The 27,599-nt window shown below is 46.0% G+C and overlaps 1 protein-coding gene across 2 annotated transcripts; it reads right to left on the bottom strand.

Annotated features, from left to right (window-relative positions):
• PAX6 (paired box 6) lies at nucleotides 1-27,523 on the bottom strand. Of its 2 annotated transcripts, XM_035117980.2 has the most exons (11): nucleotides 27,473-27,523; nucleotides 21,408-21,538; nucleotides 20,377-20,418; nucleotides 20,067-20,282; nucleotides 18,943-19,108; nucleotides 9,094-9,252; nucleotides 8,138-8,220; nucleotides 7,201-7,351; nucleotides 6,944-7,059; nucleotides 1,741-1,891; nucleotides 1-1,166 (listed from the first exon to the last, which is right to left on the bottom strand). In XM_035117980.2, exons 1-11 carry the CDS (start codon nucleotides 27,480-27,482, stop codon nucleotides 1,081-1,083), a joined length of 1,311 nt encoding a protein of 436 aa, XP_034973871.1. In that variant the 5' UTR covers nucleotides 27,483-27,523; the 3' UTR covers nucleotides 1-1,080. The 2 variants fall into 2 exon arrangements, with proteins under 2 accessions (XP_034973871.1, XP_034973878.1); XM_035117987.2 differs by lacking the exon at nucleotides 20,377-20,418.
• Nucleotides 27,524-27,599: the final 76 nt, after the last annotated feature.

Consider the following 27,599-nt stretch of genomic DNA (forward strand, 5'->3'; position numbering starts at 1 on the left):
ATAAGACTTGTCTGTATAAAATATATATATATTAAAACCTAACAAGGGAAAAAAATTGGCCACACCACACTATAAGGTTAAAAAGAAAATAGTATAATAAAGGAAATACAAAGGCTTTGGCATGGTTTTTACAATCAACAATGGTTAATTTTGATATGTCGTTGTGAACAACTTCAAAACACTTAAGTTTAAAACTCTTGCAAGCACTTTTAATTGATTAGGAATGAATTCTAGATGCACAAAAATGATTGGACTGTGAACAGTAGTACAACTTCAGCTAAGAACAATTAACTTTTGCTGACCAAAAAAGAAACGTTTGATGCATGAAAATGTGTATAAAACATCTATAGAATATTCTTGTCAAATATAAATGAAATTAACTTTATTATAGAAATCATTCTGGGAGATTTCTAGGGAAGACAAATACTTACATTTTGACATAAAACAAATTGGATTATATCGAAGACACAATCTATCCTTTTCCTATCAAACTTTTCTTCTTTGAAGTTCTCTCTTGATCCTTCGTTTGCACATAAGCATCATCTGTTAATAACCTTTGGAAATCCCAACAGATATTTTTCTTACAGAAATCTAATGCCGTATTGTTCCAGGTTGAATTATATGCAATGGAATGATACAAACTTGGAGCATCAGTCTGAAATCTATGAACAGATTGGTAGAAGTATTCGATATAGCTTGATAAAACTCTTAATTCGTGGCAAAGCTTGTTGATCATGGCTTCCTTTTTAAAAAATAAAATAAAAAACACAACTTCATGACCAACACAAAAGCAAACATCCATTCAGTCTACATTGTTCTTTTTTCATTATAACATACAAATGCCCATTTACAAATAATACATCAAAATGAATAAAAGTTTGGATACCAAAATGAAGATTTGTTCCAACTGATATAATGCCTTCATGTATACAAAGGTCCATGTTAAAGTCTTTCTCCATGTGTTATGCCGTAGGGCACAGTTGCAGTACAGACGTACTCTGAAAGCCGTTCTTCTTTTAGAAAACACAGCCAAACCTCCAACTGTTGTCCATAGAGCCATTTACAAAATCAACACATGGTTTACTGTAATCTTGGCCAATATTGAGACATATCAGGTTCACTGCCGGGAACTTGAACAGGAACTGACACTCCAGGGGAAATAAGACCTTAAAAGATAAAGAAGAAAAATTTTATAGAAACAAACACACATATATTCAGCTTCTCTGTGGCCCCTTATTAAAAAGGGGCTTTCTTCTAAAGCTTCCAGAGCTCTGTTAAAGAAGTCAATAATATCTTTCCCTGTTTGATCATTTCCTAATTTTAGGAAATCAGTTGACCTATTAGAAAATACTTTTTGGCCCCACAGTTAAATATCCAGTCAGTCTGTTCTAACATTTTCAAATTGTAATGGGATGCAGTATTTTATGTTCCATCTTTATCTAGAAGTGCTGAGAGGGGGAAAGATATAAATTGGAAGGAAGAAACAAAACAATGTTCTGTTAATCATTCCTTCCTTCCTTCAAGTGCAGCCCCCCAAAACAAGTCAGGAATGGCTTCCCTATTTTATACACAAAGATTCGAGCCACTATGTTTAAGCAACTGCTACTAGGACTGAGTAACTAACAATCACATTTGGATAGAAAATTAGCAATAACTTTCTGAATAAATTGTTGGGATCAGACTGGCAGGAGAAACAACTCCTTTAAATTACTTTTGACAAAGAAACAAATGGATGCTTACCTGTTGAAGTTGCGCCAGAGGCGCCCATTGGCTGGCTGTTCATATGTGTCTGCATGTGAGGAGGGGTGTATGTATCATAACTCCTCCCATTTACTGACGGACTTGTGGGCAGCATGCAAGAGTAAGAGGAAGTCTGGCTGGGTACCGGGGGCTGGAAGAACAAAGCAATGCTTGTGAATTTCAGCAGCATCATATAGCTCTTGTTTCCTTTTAGAGACAGTAGATACTCTACACAGAAAGAAGTTAAACATTCATATTTAGTGCCTTGTTCCACGGAGTGCTCAGTCTTCACGGTTCCCTCCCCCAAAAGAGGGCAAATGATTCCCCATCTACATTCCATGGTATGCAGAAAGCAGGTCCTTCCACTTTAAGTCTTACTTATTATATACAAAAAGGGGCTACTTTCTTTGAGCACTGTAAGTCCCACACCCACTTCGCTTCCCCAGATTTGAGCACTTTCAGATCTGTCACTGGGTTGGGGAGCTGAGAGTGGAGCATCCTTGCTCAGAAGCATTAACTGTGACTTGGGCTATGTTTTTGTTTATATTGGAATACATGTTAAGGGCACTGAGAAAAACGGCATCTCTCAGAAGTGCCAATCCTAATGATTTTCTCAAATTCAGTAGGAATCATCTATCTGCTTGTTTGTAGCAGGAAATTGGATCAGTTTACCAATCTATAAGCCTTACAGTGAACACCAAAACAAAAACATTTTCTCTCTGGGTCTTGTCCACAAGCTTCCCACAAGTTGTTCTACCATTTGGGAATCACTGGTGCAGAATATAAATAAGGGTGTGCATGAAAGCCACATCACTGAAGACAAATATTGCTTATAAGAACTGACATCACTCTCAGTTTTTGGCAATGTAATGGTTTAGTTCTGACATCCCAGTCCCATTTCTGGGATTCAGTGAATATGTTAGACATCAAGGTGACAAACCACTTATAATCCTATGAGGAATAGCAACTTAAATCTAAATATTTTATCTTAGTTGGGTTATGGATTGGCCTGGTTTTCTCGTTGTTTACCTACATTTATTCAGAACGGCATGGATATAGAAACAGATATAATACAACAGGCCCAATGGTAACCTTAATAATATACAATCCACTAATTTATACCTGTATTTATCCCCAAACTGATTGTTCTTTGGACTGAATTATTTTTTGGGGGGGGAGGGGCTGCTAAAAGTAATTAGGTTCCTAATTCCCATTACCATCCCCTGTGATTTGGATATTTTACTTTCTAATCTCTCTTAGCTCTCTGTCTTTCCTTTGAAAGTACTGCTGTTACAGTTTTGTGGATATTAGGTTACAGTTGCACTCTGACTATCTGTGTAGAAGTGCTGCTTCTTCCTCAGCAATCCACATACAACAGAAATAACAATTGCCTTTATTTTAAGAATATTGTTTTGCTTGCACGACTGTCAGGTTCTTAAAGGACTGCATTTTGAAACATTCTGTATTTATCTTTTATCCAGAATTTATCTTTCATATATTATCTTTGGATTACTTTTGAACTCTTACCAGGCATGCTCAGATTCCCACTCCCAATAATCCTGGGTTCAATTAACAAAGAGTTCCCAACCCAAAATTCAGCTCTGGTCCACAACACAATTCAGATGCACACATGCCAATTAAATAACCAACATAAACCTCTTCCCAACATTTACCTTTACCTTTATGTATTAATATACTAGCTTCAGTTCTAAATTCAAGAGGCATGCCATATATAGATACTGTATTTACTACAAATGTATTTGTATTTGATTGATTGTGGGGGTGGGGGGGTCATAAAGAACATAGCAACCTATTCCATTACAGCCAATTCTACTATGATCTGATTTCTCCAAGCTCCAGTCTGAAATAGCTGTAACAGTCAATGCTTCATGAAAAGCTATGGAAAACCTATAGCTTCTGTATCTTCCTATGAGCTCCATCGCATGTGCACAATAATGATTGGGGACCCTAGTATTGTATTCCCCCCCCCTCAGCCAGCTAGTTATCCACCTGCTTACAAGCAGGAGGGTTGGCAGCTCTGTTCACTTTAACACAGCTATTTAGAACTGCAGGTGCTGTTCACATCCTCCTCTTCCCCCTTGGGGATTTCTAGGGTGCCAATAGCCACAGTGTCTCATCAGCCAAGGTGTAATCCTGCTAGCATTTTAATAAGCCTTTTCTCCTCACCAATGCTATACTAATGAGTTTCTCTGGCTGGGTACACTTTTTTTCTTAAACAGATTCTGAAACTTTTGCTTTATGAATTCAAATCCATGAGCGCCAATTAACTCACTACGCATATTTTTCACAATTTTATCAAGTCCTTTATTCCTCTTTTCCAGTCCAGATGATCACATTCCAGGTTTGGAAAGCTCTTCCCAGTTATTGTGTACCTAACTATCATGTTCCATTGCAACGGTCCTTTTATGTTGGCTCATTCTACAACTTTTAGATCAATGGGTTGTATGCTGCCCTCCTATTCATGGAAGGCTCTTTCATCCAGTGGAGGCTTCCATGAATGGAAAGAAGGGGGAGATGGTTTTTTTTTGCAATTTCCCCTTTTCTCCAGCAGTCCCCAGCACTATCTTCCATGAGGGTACTCAACCATTTTAGGGGAAATTGGAGAAAAGGGGGATATCACAATGCCCCGCCTTCCATTCACAAAAATATCTGCTGGATCAGAGTGCCTTTCTTGAACAAATTAGACACTTTAGAAGCCCTGATTCAGTTGAAATCACATGTGCCCTACTGGAAAAACTAGTCATATACCCCAAGTCTAAACATATTAGCATTCATTCAGAAAAAGTTCGCTGCACTTTTGTTCTATGGAAATCAATCAAGCAATGTATAACATTTTCTTATGATATAGCAGGCATATTCAAAGAGATCCACAACATTTATACACAATGCATCAGACTCATGTAAAGAACTCTCAAACAGATTGAAATCAGTGAGGCAACTGATCACAACTGACTGAAATGCCATGGGGCTTAAGCATGATCAACTCTAACTGGATCAGGACCAACCACCATGATTCAATATAGATTTAATGCATATTTCATTCTGCACAAGACTGTATCCTTTAGGTGGCATTTAGGTCTACTGATTGCCTTGAAAAGTATACAAGATCAGGGTGCCAGTTGTATACCCCAATGGGCAAACTCCCATTAATTACCTGGATGTTCCTAATGCACCCTTTGACTATAATTTTCCTATTGTTCTGGGAACTTTGCCTCTTTGAAATCAGAGTATTATGCAACTTGTATATTTACCAGGAGTGGAATACCCAAGAATATTGACAAGTCTGCCTTTTAGTTGACTCATAGCCTATTAAATTGAGTTCATAAGAGATCCTAGGTATGGTCCCATTCTTTTAATTAATGTTCATCAATTACAAATTAAATTATTCTGGATTAACCACTGTCACATTTTTCTACAGTAAAACATAAGAAGAGTGTGCTGGATCAGACTAATGGCCCATCTAGTTCAGTAACCTGTTATCTCAGTGGCCAATGTATATCAGTGATCATGGACACCATTTAGAATCATGCTGTAGTCAAAAGCAAGTCTTCTTTAAAAAATGTGTGGGAATCTAATAGTGAGTTAATAAACAAGGTTAGTGGGCATTAGAAGGTGTCTAAACTGTCCTTGAACACTACCTGTTGCGAATTAGAAGCAGGTTCCAGCCTTGCTTCCACACAGCAAAAAGTTAGCTGTGGATAGGGTTAATGCTAAGACTCCCAATGCCACTTATGGGGTCAGGATTATGATGCTCAGCAGTGTGGAGATCACTCTAGAGCAACTCAGAGCAACACCACTTAGCCAGCAGCTTCCTGCCATCTTGCCCAATGTTCAATTCAGTTTAGATATTGTAAATCGGGTTTGAAAATCCCCATGTCACACTAATATAGGACTTTTAAAAAAAATGTTTATTGCATATGGCAGTACCAAAGGAACAGTGCTAAAAAGTCCTTTTATTTACTTATTCTGGCCTTCACTCCCAAGCATTACAGTTTTCCCTTGGTTTATTCTCACAAAGGTCCCTGGGATAGTGATTTGCTCAAGGCCACCCTGTGAGCTTCATACTGAATAGGGTTTTGAACCACGTCTAAACACTATCCACCAGTGGTGCTGTCAAGGTATAGCTTTGGGGAGAAAGTGCAGGGTCCCAGTCATCAAAATGAGCAGGAGGACCCACCAAAAATGCCATAGGGCTGGCTTACCACACGTTGAAATAATGCACCTTACCATCTGGAGGTGAGAGGTGGGGGAGGGAGAGAGAGCAAGCCATAATTTCTTCTAAAACTACCTAACTCACACAACTGCTATCCACAACAACCATTCAGTGGCTTCTACAGGATCGTCTTGCCCATACCAAAGGCACAGAGTGGCAAACATAAGAAATCACCAAATTTAGGCATCCCTATGAAAGCTCAGAATGACTAGATTAAACGATTGATGTTTTACTCAGGAGTGACCTGGTTGAAATAAAAAGGAGAAAACTATGCAGCATAGAAGCAAACTCCTAGGGGCCGAGGTCCCTTCACACCCCCCATAAAATATTTGAGGGGGCCAGGCCCCTTGAAAGTTGATGGGCATTGCCATTCAAATGGTGTCTGTCCACCAAGTTTGTGGTTGATTATGCAGGGCAGGACTTACTTATCCCACCCCCCAATATTTTATTCAAGTTGGTACCCCTGCTTTGCAGTGGCCAATTTGGAGGCTGCTTCCTTGGTCCTTTCAGGGTTTCACACCCAAAATTACTCTGATTAATTGTTCTCAAAATACCCTTTGGCTCTCTGTCAGAATCAAGGTGGTTAAAACTTGGCAAAAATGATGTCCTGGTGCCTGTTTGTGGATAAAGTGGAACTTCTGGCCAGCACTGTAGACTGCTAGCATAGAGCCAGGCCTGAGAGCTACTCCAGGTTAATTAGCCCAAGGAAGAAATCTTGATAAGTGGCTCAAGCACCTCCATTAGACTAATAATCCTCAAGGAGCTTCCATGTTGACTTCAAAAATTTGAAGACTTCATAATGGTGTGATAACAGAAATCCCCTTGACCTTTGACAACCACCTCTTTTGGCCTGGAATTGGCATTCTCCACCCCAGAAATCGAATGGGCAAGGCTCTGCCCAGCTCAGAGAGAGAACAAGAAAGTGGGGGAGAAAGAAAGAAAGAGAGCATATTAGTGGATTATACTTACTTGCATAGGCAGGTTGTTAGCCATTGTGAAGCTAGGCATGGGTGGCAAAGCACTGTATGTGTTTGTTAGCGCGGAGTCTGTTCTGCCCAGCATTGAACCTGATGTGAAAGAGGAAACTATAATAGAATAGATAGATAGACAGGATGGACGTATTAGTTTACGCTTCAATCAGATGACTGTATTACTGTACAGAGCGTTCTGTTCTATTGCCCCAAATGGGTGACTGACTGATCGATACATTTCTGAAAGCACATTACCAGGTGTTGTGGGTTGCGGGATTGGTTGGTAGACACTTGTGCTAAAACTACTGCTGATGGGAATGTGGCTGGGGGTGTTGCTGGCTTGTCTTCTCTGATTCCTTAGCTTCTCTTCCCGTCTCCATTTTGCCCTCCTGTTGGAAAACCACACCTGCAAAACGCAAGAGCCTTTCCGTTAGCACTGTGAAAAGAGGGCCGTGTCCTATCATGCATCATTCAGAGCAGATGACCCAGCTACTTCTCTAGAGCTACTCATAGGAAGCCTCTATAAAGACAGAGCCTCACTGCAACCTTTTCTTCATATCTATCTATTATCTATTTCACAAAATGACTGGAGATAAACATGGAACCACTGATCTACAAAGTCATCTGCATGTGTGACTGGCTTTCCACTGGGCAGATTGGAGGCACATCTACTACACACCTGCACACGTGGGTTTTTGTTACAGGGGCAGGCCTTTTCGGGGGGCAGAACCGCAGTTTGCTATGTATTTTTATTGATTTTTATTGATTGGGGGGCAGCTGCCCCTCCCTGCCCCCTCCCTTGTGCCCCTGCCTGCACATATATAGCTATCTAGGCAAGATCCAGATGGAACAACAAGCACTGCTTGGGACTTTCCTGTCCTCATGCATGGGAAGGGCTGTAGCCCAGGAGGAGAGAATCTAGCTTGGAATGCAGAAGGTCCCAGGTTCAATCTCTGGCATCTCCAGGGAGGATTGGAGAGGCCCCGGCCTGATAGAGGGCTACAATGTGCACAACACTGAGCTAGATGGACCAATGGGCTGACTCGGGATAAGACAGCTTCATATGTTCCTATCAGGCTGCAGATGGACAGCTTTGTTGGAGACTGCGTATTTTCCCCTGAAAACATCAGTGTCCCCCTTTACAGGGTGATGGGAGGGGAGGAAAGAAAACATTACATAGTCACTTGAGTACCTGTATTCTTGCTTCAGGCAAGTCTATTTTGGCAGCTAGTCTCTCTCTGGCAAACACATCAGGATAGTGAGTTCTCTCGAATTCTGGTAGAAAGGAAACGTGGCGGAGTTAGTTTTAAAAACAGATCTCAGAAAGGACGGCCGCTTCCTGCTTTCAGCTGTCTATGTTTGAGTGCACTTTATGCTTTCAATCTTTTATGAGGAATATTTCCACCAAAGTGCTCCTATGATTTTTATTCCTTTTCTTTAAGAAGAGGGAGATGTCATTGTTTAATGATCTCTCTCTCTCTCTCTCTCTCACACACACACACACACACACATTCTCTCACCCTGCTAGATAAATATGTGATTAATACCAGACTATGCAATTATAGGAGCAGTTTGTTAAGAAGGAATTGACCAGAGTTCCTCTCTGTTTGGATGTATTTAGAGCAGCCAATGTATTAAAAATGAGGGCCTCCTTTTTCCTGTGCTAACTCATTTGAACATGAGTAAGTTAATACATGATAATCTAATCGGATTTCAAGCAATGCGTTTGAAATCTGGGCCTGGTATCGGAGGTGCATCAAAAGAAGCAGAAGGACAACTGTCCTCTGGGGCAACTGGTGATGCCAGGACAGGAACTGAAGCCTCAGGATCCTGAAAGCAGCCCTTCAAGCATATAATGTAACCTGAGAGAAGGGCGAGGTTGGCTACAGTCGGAAGTCTCATCACCATGACTCAGCCAATATGCGCTGCCCACACTGCGGCACTGTGGAGCAGGTGGATTGTCAGTTTAGAATGCTGTCCTTATCATGTCACCTCCAAGCATTTAAGAGATGCCTTTGGTAGGAAAAACATGTGAGATCCTCATCAATGTCCATCAAAGAATTTCTTTGGAACTTGTCAGGATGCCCCAGAAGAGAGCAGAGGGTGTGAAGCCCTTCCCTAGTGTTGACTCGGACACACACAACATACCTTTCTCAAGCGCTTCAATTTGTTCTTGGGTGAAGGAGGTCCGATTTCTTTGCAGCTTCCTTTTCAGCTGAAGCCTCATCTGGGCTTCGTCTGAATCTTCTCCGTTAGAACTGATGGAATTGGTGTTTTCTCCCCCTCCTTCTTGTTGTGGACAACCATCTGCAACAGAATGAGGAGGGCATCCTGAGAAAGACCAAGCTGGACCGCTATGTTCTAGCACAAAAAGTCAGCCATGACCAAGGTTACAACTATCCATCAGCTTACTTGGGGGTGAGATGAGGCCTTGTGATAAATTGTATGAGAAGCCTCTTATTGGTCAAGTTGTTTCTCAGTTAAACCAAACATATTTGAGGTCAACGTATGCCCAGACCCAAAACTTGCTGCCACCTGATAGTTCTGCAGTACTTGTATCTCATTGAAGTTACATGAAACTTCCTTGCACATAATCAGTTTGATCCAACTTCTGCTGTGGGACATGGAGCTGTTATACCCAAAGGATGGGCACAAAGTGGGCATCTAAACAAAAGGCAGAGGGGAATCTGCACTTCCAGGCTCTGAGTGTGCATAGCAACACTTGTGGAGTTTCAAACTGAGATTGGTGTAATAGGAATTGGGGATCAGAAGCCCCAGTACTCTATTTTAAATGGTTTGTGGACTAGAGTGAGGGGCTTAAGTCCTTGGTCCATACTGAAGTACATGGACTACTGTGGGACTGGTGATATAAGGACAAGCAATGCCTTATTTAAAAGGTTTATCAGTCTTGAAATCTTGGGTGGGATAGTGGCTGAAGAAAAAGGTCATCCCCCTCCCACTTGCAATACAGAGGAGTTCAAATGAATATGGAACAAAACACAAATTAGTATGTAACAATGGGGGAAATATATCATGTTCAAATAAAGAAGATTCAGCTTATCTAAATAACAACATATTCCCACTGTATGAACTAAAGATTAATAATACATTTTAATTCTATTAATATAAGACATCACTTCTCCCTCCCATACAAATACAACAATCCAATAAAATTATTTCAAGTGGAGATGGTTGTAACTTTTTGAAAATGCCCTGCAAAAGATCCTCTCTGTATGGAATTTATTTACCTATTGCTGCACTTAAAATAGTGCTGTTCAGTATTTCAGATTATCTATAATCAGTAATTCCTATCTAATCAATTAGATGTTGATAGGTTTGCAGAAAATGCTATTAAGAAACCAAACCAAGCTTGTAATCTTTAAAAAAAAATATTTATCTAGTTTTGATTTGAATTCTGCACAGTCAATTTCATTTTAAAGGTTGTGAATTTAGAAGTGCCTGCATTGTTCTGCAGTTTTATTCAACTATTGTATGAGTGTGCATTGCCTTGACACCTATTACAGAGCACAGCTGTAATTATATCATCACCAAGAACAGGCTATAATTGCTGAAAATGGAATTTTATATTTAGATAAAAGGACTGTCCATTCTTTGTAATGTGTTGCACCAGAGAAAAGTAAGATTTCTTTAAAAATTTTAACATGTAATTTTAAAAAGAAATAGTAGCGAGTTTGCTAAGTAGCTAAATATGCTATTCTGCAGCTGAGCGCCTGGCATATCATTTAAGTGGTACATTTTTAATTAGGGCATTTCCAACACTTTTAATGTAATTTCTATCATTAAACAAGAGAAAGTTTTATTGTTTTCACATTGCTGCTGGAGGTAAAGATATGCTCGTGGTCTAGCTGTCTTTCAAAGTGTCTGCAGACACTGAGGGAAAAGGGAAAGGAGGGGGGGAGAAGGGTGTTTTACAAAAGGAATGGACATTTCTGTAGAGGCAAAGGAGAAGTTGTCAGTAAATTAACTCTCCCTTTCCTTTCAGAGAATAATTTGGAGCGTTTTGATGTTGCTAAATGAAAAATAGAAGAAGGGATTCTTTTGATTCTAACACTCTGGACTAGGAAGGAAGCGAGGGAGAAAAGTTATGCTACAAAAAAAAACCAACCAGCAGTTTTCTCTCTCTCCTAAGCCTGGAAATATATATATATATATTTGTGGGAAATCAACTTTAAAGTAATATCGTTTATAATCGGCTCACAATGGGGCCCAGCCTTCAAAGCCTCAAGAGAATTGTGACAGGATCTGGTAGGGATCTTTTCAAACACTTTGAAATGTTTTAAAACCCCAACTTTCTCCCCCATTTAAACAGTTGGATTCATCTCCAGTGGTCACCATATGGGCGTTTGGAGATCTATTGAGATGACCACCAACACTTGAATAGCGAGGGGGCTGCTTTTCACCAGGACACAATGCCCGCAGAGTAAGGGAAACTATTAAACTCTTGGGGCAAGGAGGAGGGTTGGCAAACTTTCGTGGGCAGAATTTTGAGGACACAATCAGGCAGGCCCAACAAAAGGATTCTCTTGAGGCGTGCAGCGGCCCACATTGTATCACAAGGATCCCAGTCAACAGACTTTTCAGTGAAGTATGTTAACCTTTAGGCACTACTATCATTAATCACTGTCCCCTGGGCTGGGCTACTCAATGCTATTTAGGATTTTTAAAAAACTTTCTATAGGAGCTGAGGAAGAAAGAAAGAACACCCCTAAACCGGTGAATAGGCCAGTTCCATACACTGAGCCTGTTTACTCAACACCAGGAAGGGGGGAAAGAGGTGGGGGTTAGAGGAGAGAACTACTTAGCTAAGATTAGAGAAGCTTCAACTAGCAGAGGAGAGTCCGGGACAAGGGCCCTGTTTTTATTTACTAACTAGAGTTGGTGGCTGGCTTTTTAAGTTAAGGGCACTGCTAGGAGCCTCTTCCAGGAGTCCTCCGTGTTGGAGAAAGGCAGCCCACTCAGATATTCAGCCCTAATTACTTCTGCGTTTTCTCAGCAAGGCTGATGGGATCTGAGCCCTACGTTAGGCCTTGCACGCAGGTTGAGGTACTTGAGGAGGTACTTGAGCGCAACACAGGCAAACACAGCCTTAGTCAATGATGCACGTGTGAAATTGACAGGGGCTCTAATCCTTTCCTGGATTTAAAGGAAGGGGCACTGTGTACCGTTCAAAACTGAAGCCAATGTGCTTATTTGTAATTCACAGCACTTCAGGTGAGAGTGCTTGGGCTCACCGGGGTTTGCATCGGGTACTTCAGCCCAAGATGAATTCCCTGCTCTGAAATGACTGGGCATTACGCGCGCGAGATCCAGTCAGGAGGCGCATTTGCTGCGCGGACTTTAGCCGAGGGTAAAAAATGCCTACGTGGTCGGGGATAATTCCTTCCGTGCGATGCAACCTGAACCCATGGGATAATATGGCCTGAAATCCACACGCTGCAGCTTATGACCAGTTTTGGAATCAGGCTGTCCAACGCAAGAGAAGCGCTGAGCTCATTGTAAAATATAGCTCAGCGGCACTTAATTCGGAGCAGCCGTTCGCAGGATCGCGGTGCACCAGTTCCCCGGTCAAATCGCATTTCTGGCCACCTGGCTTAAAAGATTACTGGGTTTCAACCGTTTTGTTCCACTGATATCTTATATGAACGAAAGTTAAAATGAAATAAAGAAACTCCAACGGTTTGTGCTTAGCGCGGGACCCAACCAAACCTGCAAGCGGCAACGAAGTCCCAGTGACCCAGGAGGAACAACCTTCGGTATAATCGGAACTTTTTGGGTGGGTGGGAATTGGCTACTTTGTAGTTGTGGCCAAAGGGAGTGCTCGAAAAGCACGCAACACTTTCGGATCTTTCCAACTCCATTCCTTATTGCTGCGCCCTCCCTCGAAGGTGGTGGCAGCGCTGGGCAAAAGCCCAAATCTGCCCGTTTTCGGCGCGCGCCTTTGGAGGGTGCGTCACGTGCGGATGGGTCCGTGCGGGTGCGCAGGAAATTTTCGTCTGCTGAGGCTTGCGGCTTGATCCCCCAGCCCAGCTGCTTGCCAGACCTCTCCAGGGTGGCGGTTTGGGATCCTAAGGGCCCGCGTGGAGTCATTTTTCAGCTCCTCTTTCACCGCTTAGCCAAGGCAGTTTTGGAGAAATGGCAGGAGCCGTTAAAACTAAAGGAACCAGATACAATCCACGAAAAGCAGGGAGAATTTTCTCCTCCTGCAAGGCGAAAATGGCCCCAAAGCAGGATTTGTTTTCTTTTTTTTCCAGGTTAAGGGGGATTTAAAAACGAAAAAGGAAGCAACCTCAACCCGCTCCTCATCCATTCTCCAGTCAACCTCCACTTCTAATGACCCGCAAAGCCCCATGCATGGATATCAATGGGATGGTCCCCATTGACTTCAACAGAATGACGATTGCACCCGAAATCAAGAGCTCTTCGTTTTCTTTAAGGACCACTTATGGCAAAGTTTTCGCTTGTCTTCATTCTGCTGTTTTAAGGCCCTTTTCTCTCCCTGCCCCCCTTGCCCCTCAAAACGGTGTCTGTTAAAACTATTTTAAGTTTTGCTTTGGAAAGACAGATATATGTGTGCGTGTGTGTTTGCTTTTAAGGAAAAGGGAAAAGAAATGCCAGACAATTAAGATATCTTTCTTTCTTTTAAAATGAGACTTGAAAAAAAGAAGAAGCCTATAAAGGAATGAACTCAATAGTCCGTTCCACCTTCTAGACCTAATCCGTAAGAAAAAGAGAGTGAATATGCTGTCGCTATTATCCTATAGCTAGACCATCTGACGCTGGGTATAGGATTTGTTTTCCAGGAAAGGGGAAAAAACGGGGGGGGGGATAAAAGACGCTGGGAAATAAAATCATTCCTTAGTTTCTTAGTGTCTTAATCAGTGAGGCGGAAAACTAGCAGAGAGGGGGAAAAGAAAGAAAGATAGCAAACCGATTGCGGCACCTTTCAGCTGTGGAGCTGGGATCAAAACATTGTAGCATCTGTTGAAAGAGAAAGTGTCTAAATCCTATAGAAGGCTTTAGTCTTATAAGGAGGGGCGAGAGGAGGCGGGGGGGGAGAGATAAGAAACAGTGTCTCAGTGATCCCTAAAACCGCTAAATCACTGGAGAATTTCTCCCGGATAGAGATGTCTCTTTTTGTTCTGTCAGCCCTCATGTATCCATTATTTTATTCACTGCTGCATGGCGTTTATCAGATTGAGACCATATTTGTCCCCCTCTGAGACCTAACCTTGCCTTATGCTTTTGGAGTAATGGACTCTTAAAATCCAGGAACACAGAGGCAGCCCAGCGAGGGGGGGGCACCCGAGTCCCCCGCATGAATATTCCAGGACAGAGGCATTTTATTAATTTTAATTTAGTGGTGCAGAGGCTTTAAGTGCGCGTCTCTCCCCCCCCCCCCAGCGCCTCAGCCAAGGCCTATACGCCCCTTCCCCCGCTTTCCTTGTCCACATTTTTTGAGGTTGACTCAGGGCCAAGAATATAGTAGCATGCCCCCATCCGCAAGCTTTATTCCCATTCATTTGTTTTAACTATATGGCAACTGGTGATTAATGGGGGGGTCTCTGAAACCCTGGCACCCCGATCCTATACACGTTGACTGAAAAAAGGAGAGAACCAGTGGGCCTTACTTCCATGTAAATGTGCTTTAGGGAGAGCTCTGGAGAAAACGATCCAGCCACAGTTAAGCACTTTTAAGATTGGAGTCCCATGGGCGTTTAATGGGAAGCTGGACTAATTGTCTAAAACGAGGCTTTTATTCTGAGTAAACCTCTTACCAGCAGATCTCACTGGTGTAGATGGGATGGATTGATCCGCGCGCTCCTATTAAAACCGGTGGGATTTACAAGGGCTTAACAGTGGCTGAATCCTGCCCCTCGTCTCCCTCCACGGGCCCTAGCCAAATGCTTCCTGAAATCCAGCACAAAAACCGAAAACAAAATTCTTTGGATCCAGCGCTCCTGTTTGGGGAATTTGGAGAGCAAACCCACGCCCTGTCCCGCACCGGCTAATCTTTAACCCCAAGGATCTCCCCAGTTTTTCTGCGGGGGAAGGTGCTTGCTTCGGTTTAAATTTTAAAGGATGAGGGTGGGGGCTGCTGTTTCGGGAAACTGTAGAGGAATAAGACATTGCGTCTTTTCCGAAAGGGCTTCACGCCCGATTCCCAATTATTTCTGCCACAGATCTTAGTTCCTTTCAAAACAACAACAACAACAACATCTGGGAAGGGAGAGAATCCCGATTTTAAAATAACTAAATACGCGCATGGCGATGAAATGTACCCTCGGTTCAGATATTCGGTTATACAGCAACGGACTTCAAGCAACCTGTTATCTCACTGCGAACACGGACGCACCAACCGGGGTGTGTGAGAGAGGAGGCAGGAATATTGAGCCCAACAAACAGAGGGTGAGATATCAAAATTGAAACTTCCGACACCCAGAGAGAGAGTTTATTGACTATCCCCCCCCCCGTCCCCGCCGCCACACACCCGTTTACACTTGGTGGGGCTGCCTATGTTCCTACACTCTGCTTCATTACAATGATCCGCTTTGGTGTAATATCCGATATAACATTCAAATAAAGCCGAATTTCCCAGCTTCTTGTGATCAGGCTCTCTTCTTCCCTCTCTGAAGAGATCTGAAGTATCTGGAACCCTATTAATTGCCAACGATCTCTCTCTCTTACACACACACACACACACACACACACACACACACACACACACGATCTGTAGGCTATATGATCTATTTAAATAATCCTCTTATTTGGAATTGTGACTTGTACGTTGCGAGTCAGGACGAGCTAATCTGCGCCAGTGTGCTCACCCTGATCCTGACAGCAAGTCCCATCCATCTAAGAAGAGCGAAGGTTGCTATTCTAGTCTAGAACATAGGAAGTCAGAGAATCCCGTGTTAGGTGGCTTTAGCGGGGTTGACTAAAGGTTGGGATGCAAGTTCCATTGGAGCCATTCTTAGCACCGGGCTGTTTAGGGCCCTAGCCTGAGGGCCGGATCCTTACACCGGCAACCTTAAAACAGTATCCGCAGAAATCCTGTGGACTGCAGTTCAACGTGTTTCCCAGACAGGATACTGAGTTTTGCATCTAGCTAGACCCTGACTTGGGACTTTGTAAATCATTTTTATCTTCTTCCGGGCAAATGCGCTCAGGATCGTGGCAGTGTCAGCCTGAGATTAGACGTCGTGGGGTTTAACTGCAGAGTTAACACACAACCAGGAAAATTCCCCGTGCAATACCCTCGACGAGCCAGGTGCTGCCCTGGCTCTCTTCCTTATTAATTTCAAATCCAGGGTGGATCGTGCCCGAGGCCGTTTACCGCCATAGCAAAAAAAAAAAAAAAAAAAAAACGAGCCGGGATGCCAGTGTTGAGAATCTCCTAGCTTTATGAGTCCGAGTTCTACACACAAAAAGAAATAAAAAAGAAAGGCCGATTTAGCCTTTCTGACATTCAGGGCTAATTTTAATCGCCTGGAATCAAAATTCTTCCATTGCCCTGCAGGAACTGTGACTGAATCTTTGCGCCTGGGACCATCTAAGTTATATATAACGCGGCCTATAGAGGCGTGCAGCTTACAGTTCAGGTAATGGGAAGGCGCTGTTACTCAGGGGAAGGCACTGTTCAACAACCATCCCTGCCTACCCTCTGTCCGCATCCTGAAGCGAAGCTCAGGCGCAGGTTCCTCATGCCTCCATCCTCAAGGAAAGAACCCTTCCTCGCTTCGCGTGTCCCTCTCCTTACTCCAGAACTTCGCAGCTCTAACGAATTGGAAAGACCTGGGTGCTGCTTTAGAGTCCCAGAGGCCGGTGTCCAGTTCTGGAATAAGCCACTAAAAGTCCAGTGGCACTTTGAAAGACTAATATGTTTCATGGCCTCCGTGACTCAGAACAAGTCCCAGGGCAACTGATGCCACCATAAACAGCCTTGAAGGTACCACAAAGCTCTTCTTGGCTGTGGGCTTGTTTTTCGTTCCTTACACCACACGGACGCCAGTCTCCCTTTGGAAGAGGTCGGCAATATCTGGTCTTAAAAGACCTGAGTGCCGGATCAGGTCTCCCAACCCTTCCATCCCTCCCAGGGGCGCACCTACCCAGCCACTCAGAGCACCATTCTGAAAAAGGATGGTTCACTGAAATCAGTGGAACTCAATTCCAACTAAGTGTGGTTAGCTAGGACTGAAGTGTCAAAGGTGCTAACCGGCGGGTGGGGGTGGAGTGGGGGTCTCAGTGAGCAGGCTGGCTCCCCGTCCTCCTCCAGCCCCACAGCATTCTTCCTCCCCAATGGGAGATCTGAGAGTTGGGACGGTAATAGGATGCCCCGAAGCTCTTGTCTTTCCAGGGTCCCTCCTAGACTGCTCCCTTCTCTTAAAACTGACATGTCTAATTGGCAAGCGGTGCCATATCGTGTCCAGAGGTCTCCTGTGGAACATTTCTACAGCTGTCTCCTTCAACTAGACGCTTATTCATGTCGCCTTAATGAGAAACAAAACGATCTCTAATGAGCAATTACATAGCGACAGAATTGTTCCCATAACAAATTCTTGCGTGTGACAGAAACATCCTTTGTACCAGATATTCCGCATATTGTTACTGATTTCTTTCTTTTCTCTCTCTCTCTTTCTCTCATATCTTAACCTCCTTTTCGGGATGGAAAGAAAAAATCAGGTTGTTGGGGAGACACCTTTCCCTAGAGACTAACCAGAGCCAGAGAAAGGTCTCGTGGCCCACCGAGAGGCCGCCTTGGCAAACAAAAACAAACCCGTCGCGATTATTACAGCATCTCCAGGAGCGAAGGAGCGCAACCCGCCCCAGAGCCTCCGCATTAACCTCTCGCCATTCCCTACAACAAACACCTATTAATCTTCCGCGTAAACAGGGCCCCACATTGGCCAAGTGGGAGCACGTCTAGCTGAGGAGTGAAGGCGCCCCTGGATCGGGAGCAAGCGGGCCACCGAAAACCTATCCAGAACCAGCTCCAGCCTGGAGCTTGACCTTTTCAGTGACTCCACGCACGCAACCTGGAGGAAAATCCAAGCGACCCACTTCTCCCCTGCTTTTCCTGCAAAGGCTATTACGTTTGTCCTTCCGTCCTAATTCCCTCTACTACCCTTGCAATGAAAGAAAAGACACGCCTAGATAGAAACCAACCAGCTAACCAGAGCTGGAAGAAGCTTCTCTTGCTTCCTCGTCCATCTTTCTAGGTGCTTCCTCCACAGAGTCACAAAATTTGTCAATTACCCTGAAAGCGCAATCTGATACAAGGGTCTTTTCCTCGCAATCCGTCAGCGCTTGAGCGTCTCAGACTCTAAGGAGAGGGTGGTTGTTGGTCTGGTTTGTGAACTAAAGCCCATTTTAATCATCTGCGCGAGTGCTTATAGGGCGTTTTTCGATCCAATGTGTGTCCAAGGGAAAGGGTAGGGTTGAGGGCTGCCAAAAGGATCGGGTTTAAAATAAAGCTGCTGCCTTTCAAACGCCTCTCAGACCTGTCGCCCTCCTGAGTATTCACACGACACCCAGCCACCCCACCCCACCCCACCGCTTACCACCTCGAGATAGAGGAGGAGGAGGAGGAGGAGGAGGAGGAGGAGGAGGAGGAGGAGGAGGAGGAGGAGGAGGAGGAGGAGGAGGAGGAGGAGGAGGAGGAGGAGGAGAAGAAGAAGAAGAAGAAGAAGAAGAAGAAGAAGAAGAAGAAGAAGAAGAAGAAGAAGAAGAAGAAGAAGAAGAAGAAGAAGAAGAAGAAGAAGAAGAAGAAGAAGAAGAAGAAGAAGAAGAAGAAGAAGAAGAAGAAGAAGAGATTGCGGAGGAGGTGGACACGAGGCAGACCAGCGTGTCGCGCTTTGCCACTTTGGACTTTGATGGGTCATTAGAGAAATCGGATTGATCAGGGTGGGGTGGGGGGAGGGAGGGAGGGAGAGGAGGGAGAAGAGGAGGCGGCTTTCTCTTTCTCTCTATTCTGCTTACCTTGCGTTGGTTGTCCTGGCACAGATGTCCCCGGGTACCACCCCGGCCTCGTGCCCCACGTCCCGGTCTGCCCGTTCAGCATCCTTAGCTTGTCATACATTCCATCTGCCCCCATCTGTTGCTTTTCGCTAGCCAGGTTGCGGAGGACTCTGTTGATCGAAGATACCTGAAAAGGAAGCGACATTCAACGCGCTGGTAGCAAGGAGAGGAGCCGCCTTCGAAACAAAGCGGCGACAACAGCAGGAGCAACCCCACCACCACCCACTAAACACTGGGACGTTGCTGTCAGTCCCAGAGGGATACCGTGTGTGTGTGTGTGTGTGTGTGTGTGTGTGTGTGTGTGTGTGTGTGTGTAAAAGAGGACTTAAAAAGAAAGAAAGAAAACCCACCCACCCCCAAATTTATTTACAAAGAAACCGTTCCCACCGATTTCTACGGGAGTCGCTTCCAAACAGGCCACAGATCGAAACCATTTGCTCCAGCACAGCCCCGCAGGACTACTCTGTAGCAAATGGGCTGTGAGAATGGAAGCCGCCTCGCGTGTTCAGCAGGACAAGCGAGGCGGGAGGTGAGAGGGCTGTGGTCGCCCTTGAAAGCCAGGACGTGTCCCCTGCAATGCGTGGGGTTCTCTTGCCAGCCAACGCGTTTAGAGCAGCAATCCTCTGAAAACTATTTAGAACTTAAGCAGGTTGTGCTCAGCAGAGTTCCTTCTTCAGGAGAACTGCACCTTATGGAAAATGCACAACCCGGGCAGAAATGCCCTGTGTTTTTCAACCTAGCAATAAATCCCCCACTGCATTGCTTTGTACATTCACAATTCGCTCGAGGAGAGTTCCCTGTTGGTCCCACCACCTTGGGGGGGGGGGGCGTGTTTAGCCTCCAAAAGCCACCTTGATTTTCGGAGCCCTGTTAGCTCAAAAGCCAAGGATGAGTCCTGAGCAATTTTTAAGGGCACCCCATAAGATTCGTGCCAAATGTTGCCCTTACCCAAGGGCGAGGGAGGGGGGAATTGTGGGGGCAGGGGCTCCTGGGTGCTAGAAGATCAAAGAGAAGGGGGGTTAGCGACAGGTCTCCTGCTATTGTTCTAGGTAAGAGAGAGAGAAAGGATTTATTGATGAACTTACGCTGGGTATATTATCGTTGGTACAGACCCCCTCCGATAGTAATCTGTCTCGGATCTCCCAAGCAAAGATGGAGGGGCACTCCCGTTTATACTGTGCTATTTTGCTTACAACTTCTGGAGTCGCTACTCTCGGTTTGCTACCTCCGATTGCCCGCGGTCGGATGGAGCCAGTTTCGTAATACCTCCCCAGAATTTTACTCACACAGCCATTCGACACCTGCATCAGGGAAGCGGACAGAAAATCACATTATTAATAATTTCAAGACAAAAATAAAATTGTTTAAGTATGCATTAAACAATGACAAGCTTACGTTTTGATTGTCCAGCACTTGGACTTTTGCATCTGCATGGGTCTATAACACAAAAATATACCTTAAATGGTATGAGAACTTACTTAGAGAGGTTTTTCTTTTCTTTTTCTTTCTTTTTCTTTTTTAAAAAATATTACATTTGTGGCCCTACACGCTACAAAGGTGAGATTTTTTTATTTTTATTTTTATTTAAAACCCACTTTGAAGGGGGAAGGGGGAGAAAAACTGGAGAAAAATGTCAGATATTGGAAGAAATGTTAATATAAACATCATCAGCTCAGTTTCCAAAATACTCAGATTTCGGGAAGAGGGAAGGTTTGGGAAGGTGTGGGTGGGTTATAATACGGGAATGATACTGTATCCCTAAGCCAAATCCCCAGCCAAATTGTTTTCTCAGGAGCTTCTAGGGATAAACAGGCAGCAATTTCAAAAGAAACCAACGTTGCTTATTGCTTATTCACATATACACATATATATATATATACACATACATAAATTTGCATGCAGAAACTTTCAGTTACATGGCGGGGGAAGTGGACAGTTTAACACCCCCCCCTGACCTGCACACGCTTGTTTGGAAAGAAGTCCCTTAACCAATCGGTGGGCTCTGCCTTCCAAAGAAGCGTCCTTAGGATCGGGCGCATTGCATCGGTCAGGTCACTCCAGCCAACTAATATTCGCCAATAGAATACAGGCGTACATATGGAAATAAGGCATCAGGTTGTCAAGCAGCCATTGACTTAAGGAAAAAATAGATAGCTCTAACCCCGTGGTTTTGAGAAGCAGATTGATTGATGGTGATTTATTTATTTTAAATAATCCTTCTCTCTGCCCCTCCCCCCGCACCAAATAGGCTGGAGAGGGAAGGTTGCAGCTCCAGAATAATACCCTTCCCTCAACCAACCACCCCCAGGATAGGCTGTGTCCGGTTTTTTTGGTTTGTTTGTTTTTTTGCTTTGGTTTGTTCCTTCCTTCCCCAAGCCAGGCTGGCGTAGGGTTGCTGGAGCTGGGAAGGCGAGGCGCATTTTCACCTGCAGGATTCGGGAGATGTCACACGGCCGAGCCCCGCTGTGGGCGAGTTCCACGATTTTCTGTCGGGTTGAATCTGGCAGCGGCCGACCGTTGACAAACACGCCGCCGAGCTGGTTGACGCCGCTGTGACCTGCGTGGTGGGGGGAGGAAAATAAGGACAATGGAAGACTCGGCTACCTGAGCTGGAGAAGGAGGACCTGGGGCGCCCAAGCTCCCTCCTCCCCGGTCAGGTTGTTGTTGTTGCTGCTGCTGCTGCTGCTGCTGCTGAGACAGAGTGGGGGGGGAAGGGGGTCGGGATGGAGGGGGGGTCGGTGGGGAACAGCGAGATCAACAACCAAACAACCCAAATCAGGCGCTTTTCTGGTTCTGCTTTGGAGTTTGCAAAGAGAAAAGCCCCACTTAGCGCGGGCACAGGCGAGCCAGACCCATGGCTGCGGATCTCAGGTATGAAGACTGTACACAAACACACACAAAAGACGCACACACGTCTCTAGACGAAAGCACTGCAGCCAAGTAGCCACCGTTACTCCAACAACCATCTATTTCACCAGTTGCAAAGCACGTTCTATACAGGAAAGTCATACATACATACATACATACATACATACATACATACATGATCATCAAATGAAAATTCCATCACCACAAAGACTTTCTCCCCTTTGAACTGGTCTCCTTCCCTTCCTCCCCCCCCCCCAAATCCTCCGCCATCCCCCCTTCTAAGCTCGACGCTGACTCCTTTCTAAGGCTCCATTCACAGTCCCAGCTCTGCCTCTCAAGCCCAGAAGAGCAACATTTGGTTACACACTTTCACTCAGAGACATCCTTTCAGCAGCCTTGGCACCAGCCAGCGAGTGAAGGGCGCACAGCCGACTGTGGGGGAAAGGGGGTGGCTGGGGGTGGGGTGAAGGAAAAACCGTCCCCTCTCTCTTCCATGGGGCGGCGGGGGGCGGAAGATGCCTTTCGAGACGCAGCAGCGCATGGACCCAAAGCAGTCCACAGAAGGTCCACCTCGCCCGCCCACCCCACCACCAAAAGCACAAAACCTGCCTGGATCAGAAACTGACTAAGCCAAAAACAGGCGCCTCCTGCCCTCCGTCTCTCTTAACTCCCTAAATGCTACCAAGATCCTCACACCCCAAATTCCTCGTCTGGAAAAGAAGGCGAGGGAAAAGGGAATGGTTGCTATTATTTTAAAAGGAAAATAAATCGGAGTGGTCTGTTCTGAGCTTTGCGACAGTGCCTAAGCATCCTCCTAGCTACAGCTCACTTGGCCAAAAGCAACGCGAATGGATTTCTTAAAAAAAAAAAAGGTTCGAAAATAATTCCCCAACCTGCAGCTTGAGGCTTTGGAGGCAAAAGGCTCCCTGGAGAAGGTCTGGGCTCTCTCCCTCTCTCCCTCTCTGTGTGTCTCTCTCTGTTCTGCTCTCCTCCTCTCTTTGGAGCCTCCTGCTAAATTGACTCCAGGAGCCTCGGCTTCTTAGCAATAAATAAGCTCCAAATATAGAAGAGGGGGAAAATATGATGAGTCTCTCTGACATTTGTCTTTAAAATAAAACTAGCTGCACGTCAAGTTTGAGCTTAATTTCTGGAAATAGGCGGAAGTCGCCCCGGATCATGCATGGAAGGCTAATTGAAAAGATCAGTTGGAGCACTTGTGGCAGACGTGTCACTTTATGACAGTGCTCCGCTTTTGAAAATTGCATCGTCACGACAAACAGGAGCATGATAAAAACGACCCTTTCTGTCCGGATTTGGGTATCACTCCGACGAGATTGAACTCTACTCGTTTCCCCTTCGAGGGGAAGCGACTTTTTAAGGTAGCCACGGGGCCAGTACGGACACAACCGAGGGGGCGCGCTGCCTCCTCGATAGATCCGAAGTGACATGCGGTTTGGAGAGCGATGGAGGGGAGGGAGGGTGAAGGGGGAGGGGAGGGGTGCGGGGGGGGGAGAGGCTTGAGCGTAAAAGCTACTAGAGAACCGACCAACGTGTGCGGTTTAAGAAATATAGGGGGGGGGCACAAGGCACAGATCCTCTCTTTTCTCTCTCTGCCTCTCGGATGGACCTGCTCATCTCTTCCCCCCCCCAAATATGTGAAGAAGGGGAGGGAGCTTCCATCTCCGGGTCGCGGAGGTGGGGCGTCAAATGCCCCCCTTTTAATCCTCCCAATCACCACTCCTAGGTTAGGTGGTTCTGGACACATTCCCCTCCCCCACCCAACTCCCTGTTTCTCCCCCTTACCTTCATCCTCCCTCTCCATTGCCCTTCTGGGTTGCTCTCCTCTCCAGTCTCTCAGGGACCCGATCCAGCCTCGGCAAGCCCTTATCAGAGGCCCATCGTTTCTCAAAGGGGGGGTGGGGCGGGGGGGGGGTGTTTCAGAGAGATGAGCACGTGCTTCATTCTCTCTCACGGAAACCAATGGGACTCCCAATCCCGTGGCTATGATGTTTCCTTGGGGCCTGGGGATCAACGGAGCAAGATCTCCCTCTTCCTCTTTCACTCATAAACACACATGCGACTGTGGACAAGAGGCCCTTTGCACGCAGCCCCGCCAGAAATGTATCTCTGAGCGCGGCCCAACGAGGAATGCCAAACTCCCAAGTTGCGCGTAAAAAGGTTAAGCCTTAATCAATGCCTTAATTTCCCTGGAGAGGGGAGGCAGTTCGAGCCCAGTGGCAACGATTAAGCGCCTCGCCTTTCTGGGGCGAGGCTTCTAATAGGAAAGCATATGGTGTCAATTTGGAGCCCCGGCACCACATACACCCAGGAGTTGTTCGCACAAAGCCTGCAGAGCCGGCGGCGACCTTTGCGCAAAACCCGGGCTTCACCCGGATGGGAGCTCCTCGCTTCACTCCTGCACGGGCTGAAAGGGAGGGGGAGAAAAAAGCGAGCGCCAAGGGCCGGCGTCGAGGCATTTTCCGGCCCTCCGAGGAACACTTTGGGATGAGCTGTGCCTCAAGGCCAAGGACCCCGGCTAGGAGAGAGGAGGGCTTGGCCTCCGTGCCTTTTTCCCTGCTCCACCCTGACCGCGTCTCTTTCTGATCATCGCTAAGGCTTAGCAAACCGTCGGTTTAAGAGATATCCCAGGAGAAGGAAGCAACAGAATGAATACAGGCCTTCCCGGCCGGAAAAGTATACCATCTCGCTGCCACGGTCCGCAACGGGGAAAGAATCCCAGCACACAGGGCAATTTAAAGGCGCACTCGATCCCCACAATCCGGTTTGTATGCTTACCGGTAGAAATGCATCCACCCAGGAGCTGAGGGCAGGGCACCAACCTTCCTGCAAGGACCCCCAAGCCCTTCCTTGGAGGAAATCGAGTGGGGCCTCGGAAAGCCGACGCCAGCTTTGGCTAGGGAATCCCCGCCAAGGATTTCAACGCGACTGGCGGCCAAACGGAGACGAAGAAAGGCCGCCGCCTTGCAGACCCGGCCTCGCTTACTCGGAAGAAAGTCCTGACAGAGTTCAATGGGGCCAACTCCCAAGTAAAGAGAGTGGCAGCTAAAGAAATCCTGGTAATTCGGATCCCGCGCGTAAGGCCAGAATTAAAGGGTAGGCCCAGTCAACTAAACTCTGAAGTACCTTCGCTTTAGGAGGAAATACTTGGCCGGCTTTTGATTTCAAAGGCAGCATCTTTAAACATGACAGAAACTCGATAACGAGCTCAACATCATCTCACGGAAGGGGCATTTTCTGGGCAACCAGGCCCCGTTCCATCCAACCAAAGCTATATACTTTTAAGTCTCTCTTGGCCCCAGCAGGAGAGATTTAAGCACGTGCGGCAACTCTCTGGTGGACTCCTGAGAACTTAAAAGTGCATCCCTTGTGACTGCTGGATTGTCCCATAGCCCATCCGACCTCCCTACACCCAGGAAAGTCGGCGAGACTAAATTTCCCAATCAAAGTCTGCGGGAAGGCGGCTGATATTAGGAAGTGTCACAGGTTTCCTTTCCACCAATATGCTGAAAATCAGTGGAGTTGCCGGTCCAGAGTGCGGGTCAAACTGCCGCAACCTTGCGAGACTTCGCTTGGAAATCGGACAAGGCCCCCTCTGAGAAGGACTGTTTTGTTTGCGAGTTCTACGCAACTGACACCTTCTCCCAGTGGGCTGATCCACTGTGGGTACCGTCCGGCTCGCCCAAACACAAAAAGGGCTGGGGGTGTGGCGGGATTGCGTCGGGTCCCTTGGCTTCTAGAGGAATCTACGTCCAAATAAGGGCGCTTTGTGAGAAGCCGGTTTCATTGGGGATTCCCTCTCGGGAGTGGGGAGAGGATAGCAAGACGGGCCTATGTAGGGCGTCCCTCACACGCAGCCTGACCAAACCAAGTCCTATCGGAAGTCAATCCTACTGTAAGCAAAGGGTCTCCCTTCTATTAATTTGGCATCCAAGCGCACAGCTCTATTAGGAAGCCGTTAAGCAGCCCCTGCCAAGCTGGTCTGGAAGACGATTGAAAGGGACAAAATCTCTCATCTTCCTGAGCTTTCACTAAGTCTTGTGGGTTCAGCTCCAGGGTTCGCTTCCCAGCCCAACCCCCCGGGCCCCAGACCACCACAAGTGACCAACATTTTCTCAGCCAAGGCCTTCAGTCTCGATCGCTTTGACATTCACCCCTCTCTCTCTCTCTCTCTCTCTCTCTCTCTCTTTTGCAAATCCCCACATTCCTCCAGCCAGAAGAACACAGAACACGGTTAGTGACGTGGGAACTTCTCGCCCGTTTGCAACTTGCTTGGCGGACGATTGTGTGCAATCAAAGGAAGTTCTGGTTTCTTAAAATAAAATTAAAAAATCCGATCGAGGCACAGTTAATTCCAGTTCGAGGTCGCCTTGGCTTCGAAACATGTTAGAACTGATTGCAACGAAACAACCACAGACAGACACGACTGTCCTCTGAATCCGGGTTCGGTGACCCTCGCTTGCCCTGCCTCCTGGACGGCGCTGGAGTTTATTATGTCAACACATCCAAACTGTGAAGCTATTGGGGGGCTCTCCCAACCTTTCCGCTTTGCCAGCCTCTACAAATCTAACAGGATGGATCTATCAGCACCCATCGCCGCAATCCTAAACACGCTTGCACAAATCAGATCGATTTTTAATGAGACTAGCTTCCAGAAAAGTTGCGCTTTCTCACGGGAGCACTAAATTGAGCTGCATTCTCGACGGACTTTCCCGCTGCCACTCAGATTTATTTCAACTGCACCACAACAAACTGCCCCCTTATTGTCACCTCTCGCGCAACCCAGTAGATCTCTCGTCCTGGGTTACAAATCTATTTAAATCCATCTACATTTTTCGCCCCAAGAATTTTCAAATCTTCACAAGCTTCCCTGCGCCAGTACTTTGCGCCAAACATTTAGGTCGTCGAGACTCCATCACCGCGAGATTTTGTGCGGAGAGTCCAACCAAAAGAAGACCAAAGAAAACGATCAGATCATGTCTTCCTTTCCCTTCCCATTCAGAGGACTTTCTTTACATCGACACCCCCCCCAAAAAAACCCCAAACACTCACAAAGAACCGATTTACTCCAGTGGCTGCAGATCCGATCCATGAGCAGTGGGATTCTGGAGTGGTCAATTCCACACTCAATGGGTGGCCAATCGCTCCAGACGCGCCATCCACAAAGCAGCTCGCTCACGCCTCCATCTTCCCAAGCACAGTTACTTGGAAGTAAGTCCCATGGAAACGAGAAGGGCACTTACATCTCCTCCCCAAGTAAGGGTGCTTCGGATCACGGCCTCGGAAATCTCCATTCGGGAAAAGGAGCCCGTCGCTGCACGGTCTCCTGTTGCAAGAATTACCAGCTGCATCTCTCTTAGGCGAAGGACTCAAATGGCAGCCAACAAGCGCTGGGTGTTGTAACTCTCCTAAGCTTCACAACCCCCCTTTTCCAGAAGGAGCCACTTCTGATATGATTAGTATTTTGAAAATGTGAAATTCTATACCTTCCCCCGCCTCTCTACCCCCACCCCACCCCCGCCCAACACACACAAACACTACCCACCCCAATAATACATCGACATCCTCAAGCCGGCAGAGTCGTGAAATAAGGAGAGTCACTTACTGTTCTGCATGGTGGATTGATGGAGCAAGATCCCACGTGGCTCGCGGATAAGATTCTATGAGTAATAAAACAGGCTTTAATCAGGGGAGGGAAGCTCGCGGTCAGGTAGTTGCGCTGCACTTAATGC

The sequence above is a fragment of the Zootoca vivipara genome, chromosome 1 (genome assembly GCF_963506605.1).
Source record: "Zootoca vivipara chromosome 1, rZooViv1.1, whole genome shotgun sequence".
Taxonomy (NCBI): domain Eukaryota; kingdom Metazoa; phylum Chordata; class Lepidosauria; order Squamata; family Lacertidae; genus Zootoca; species Zootoca vivipara.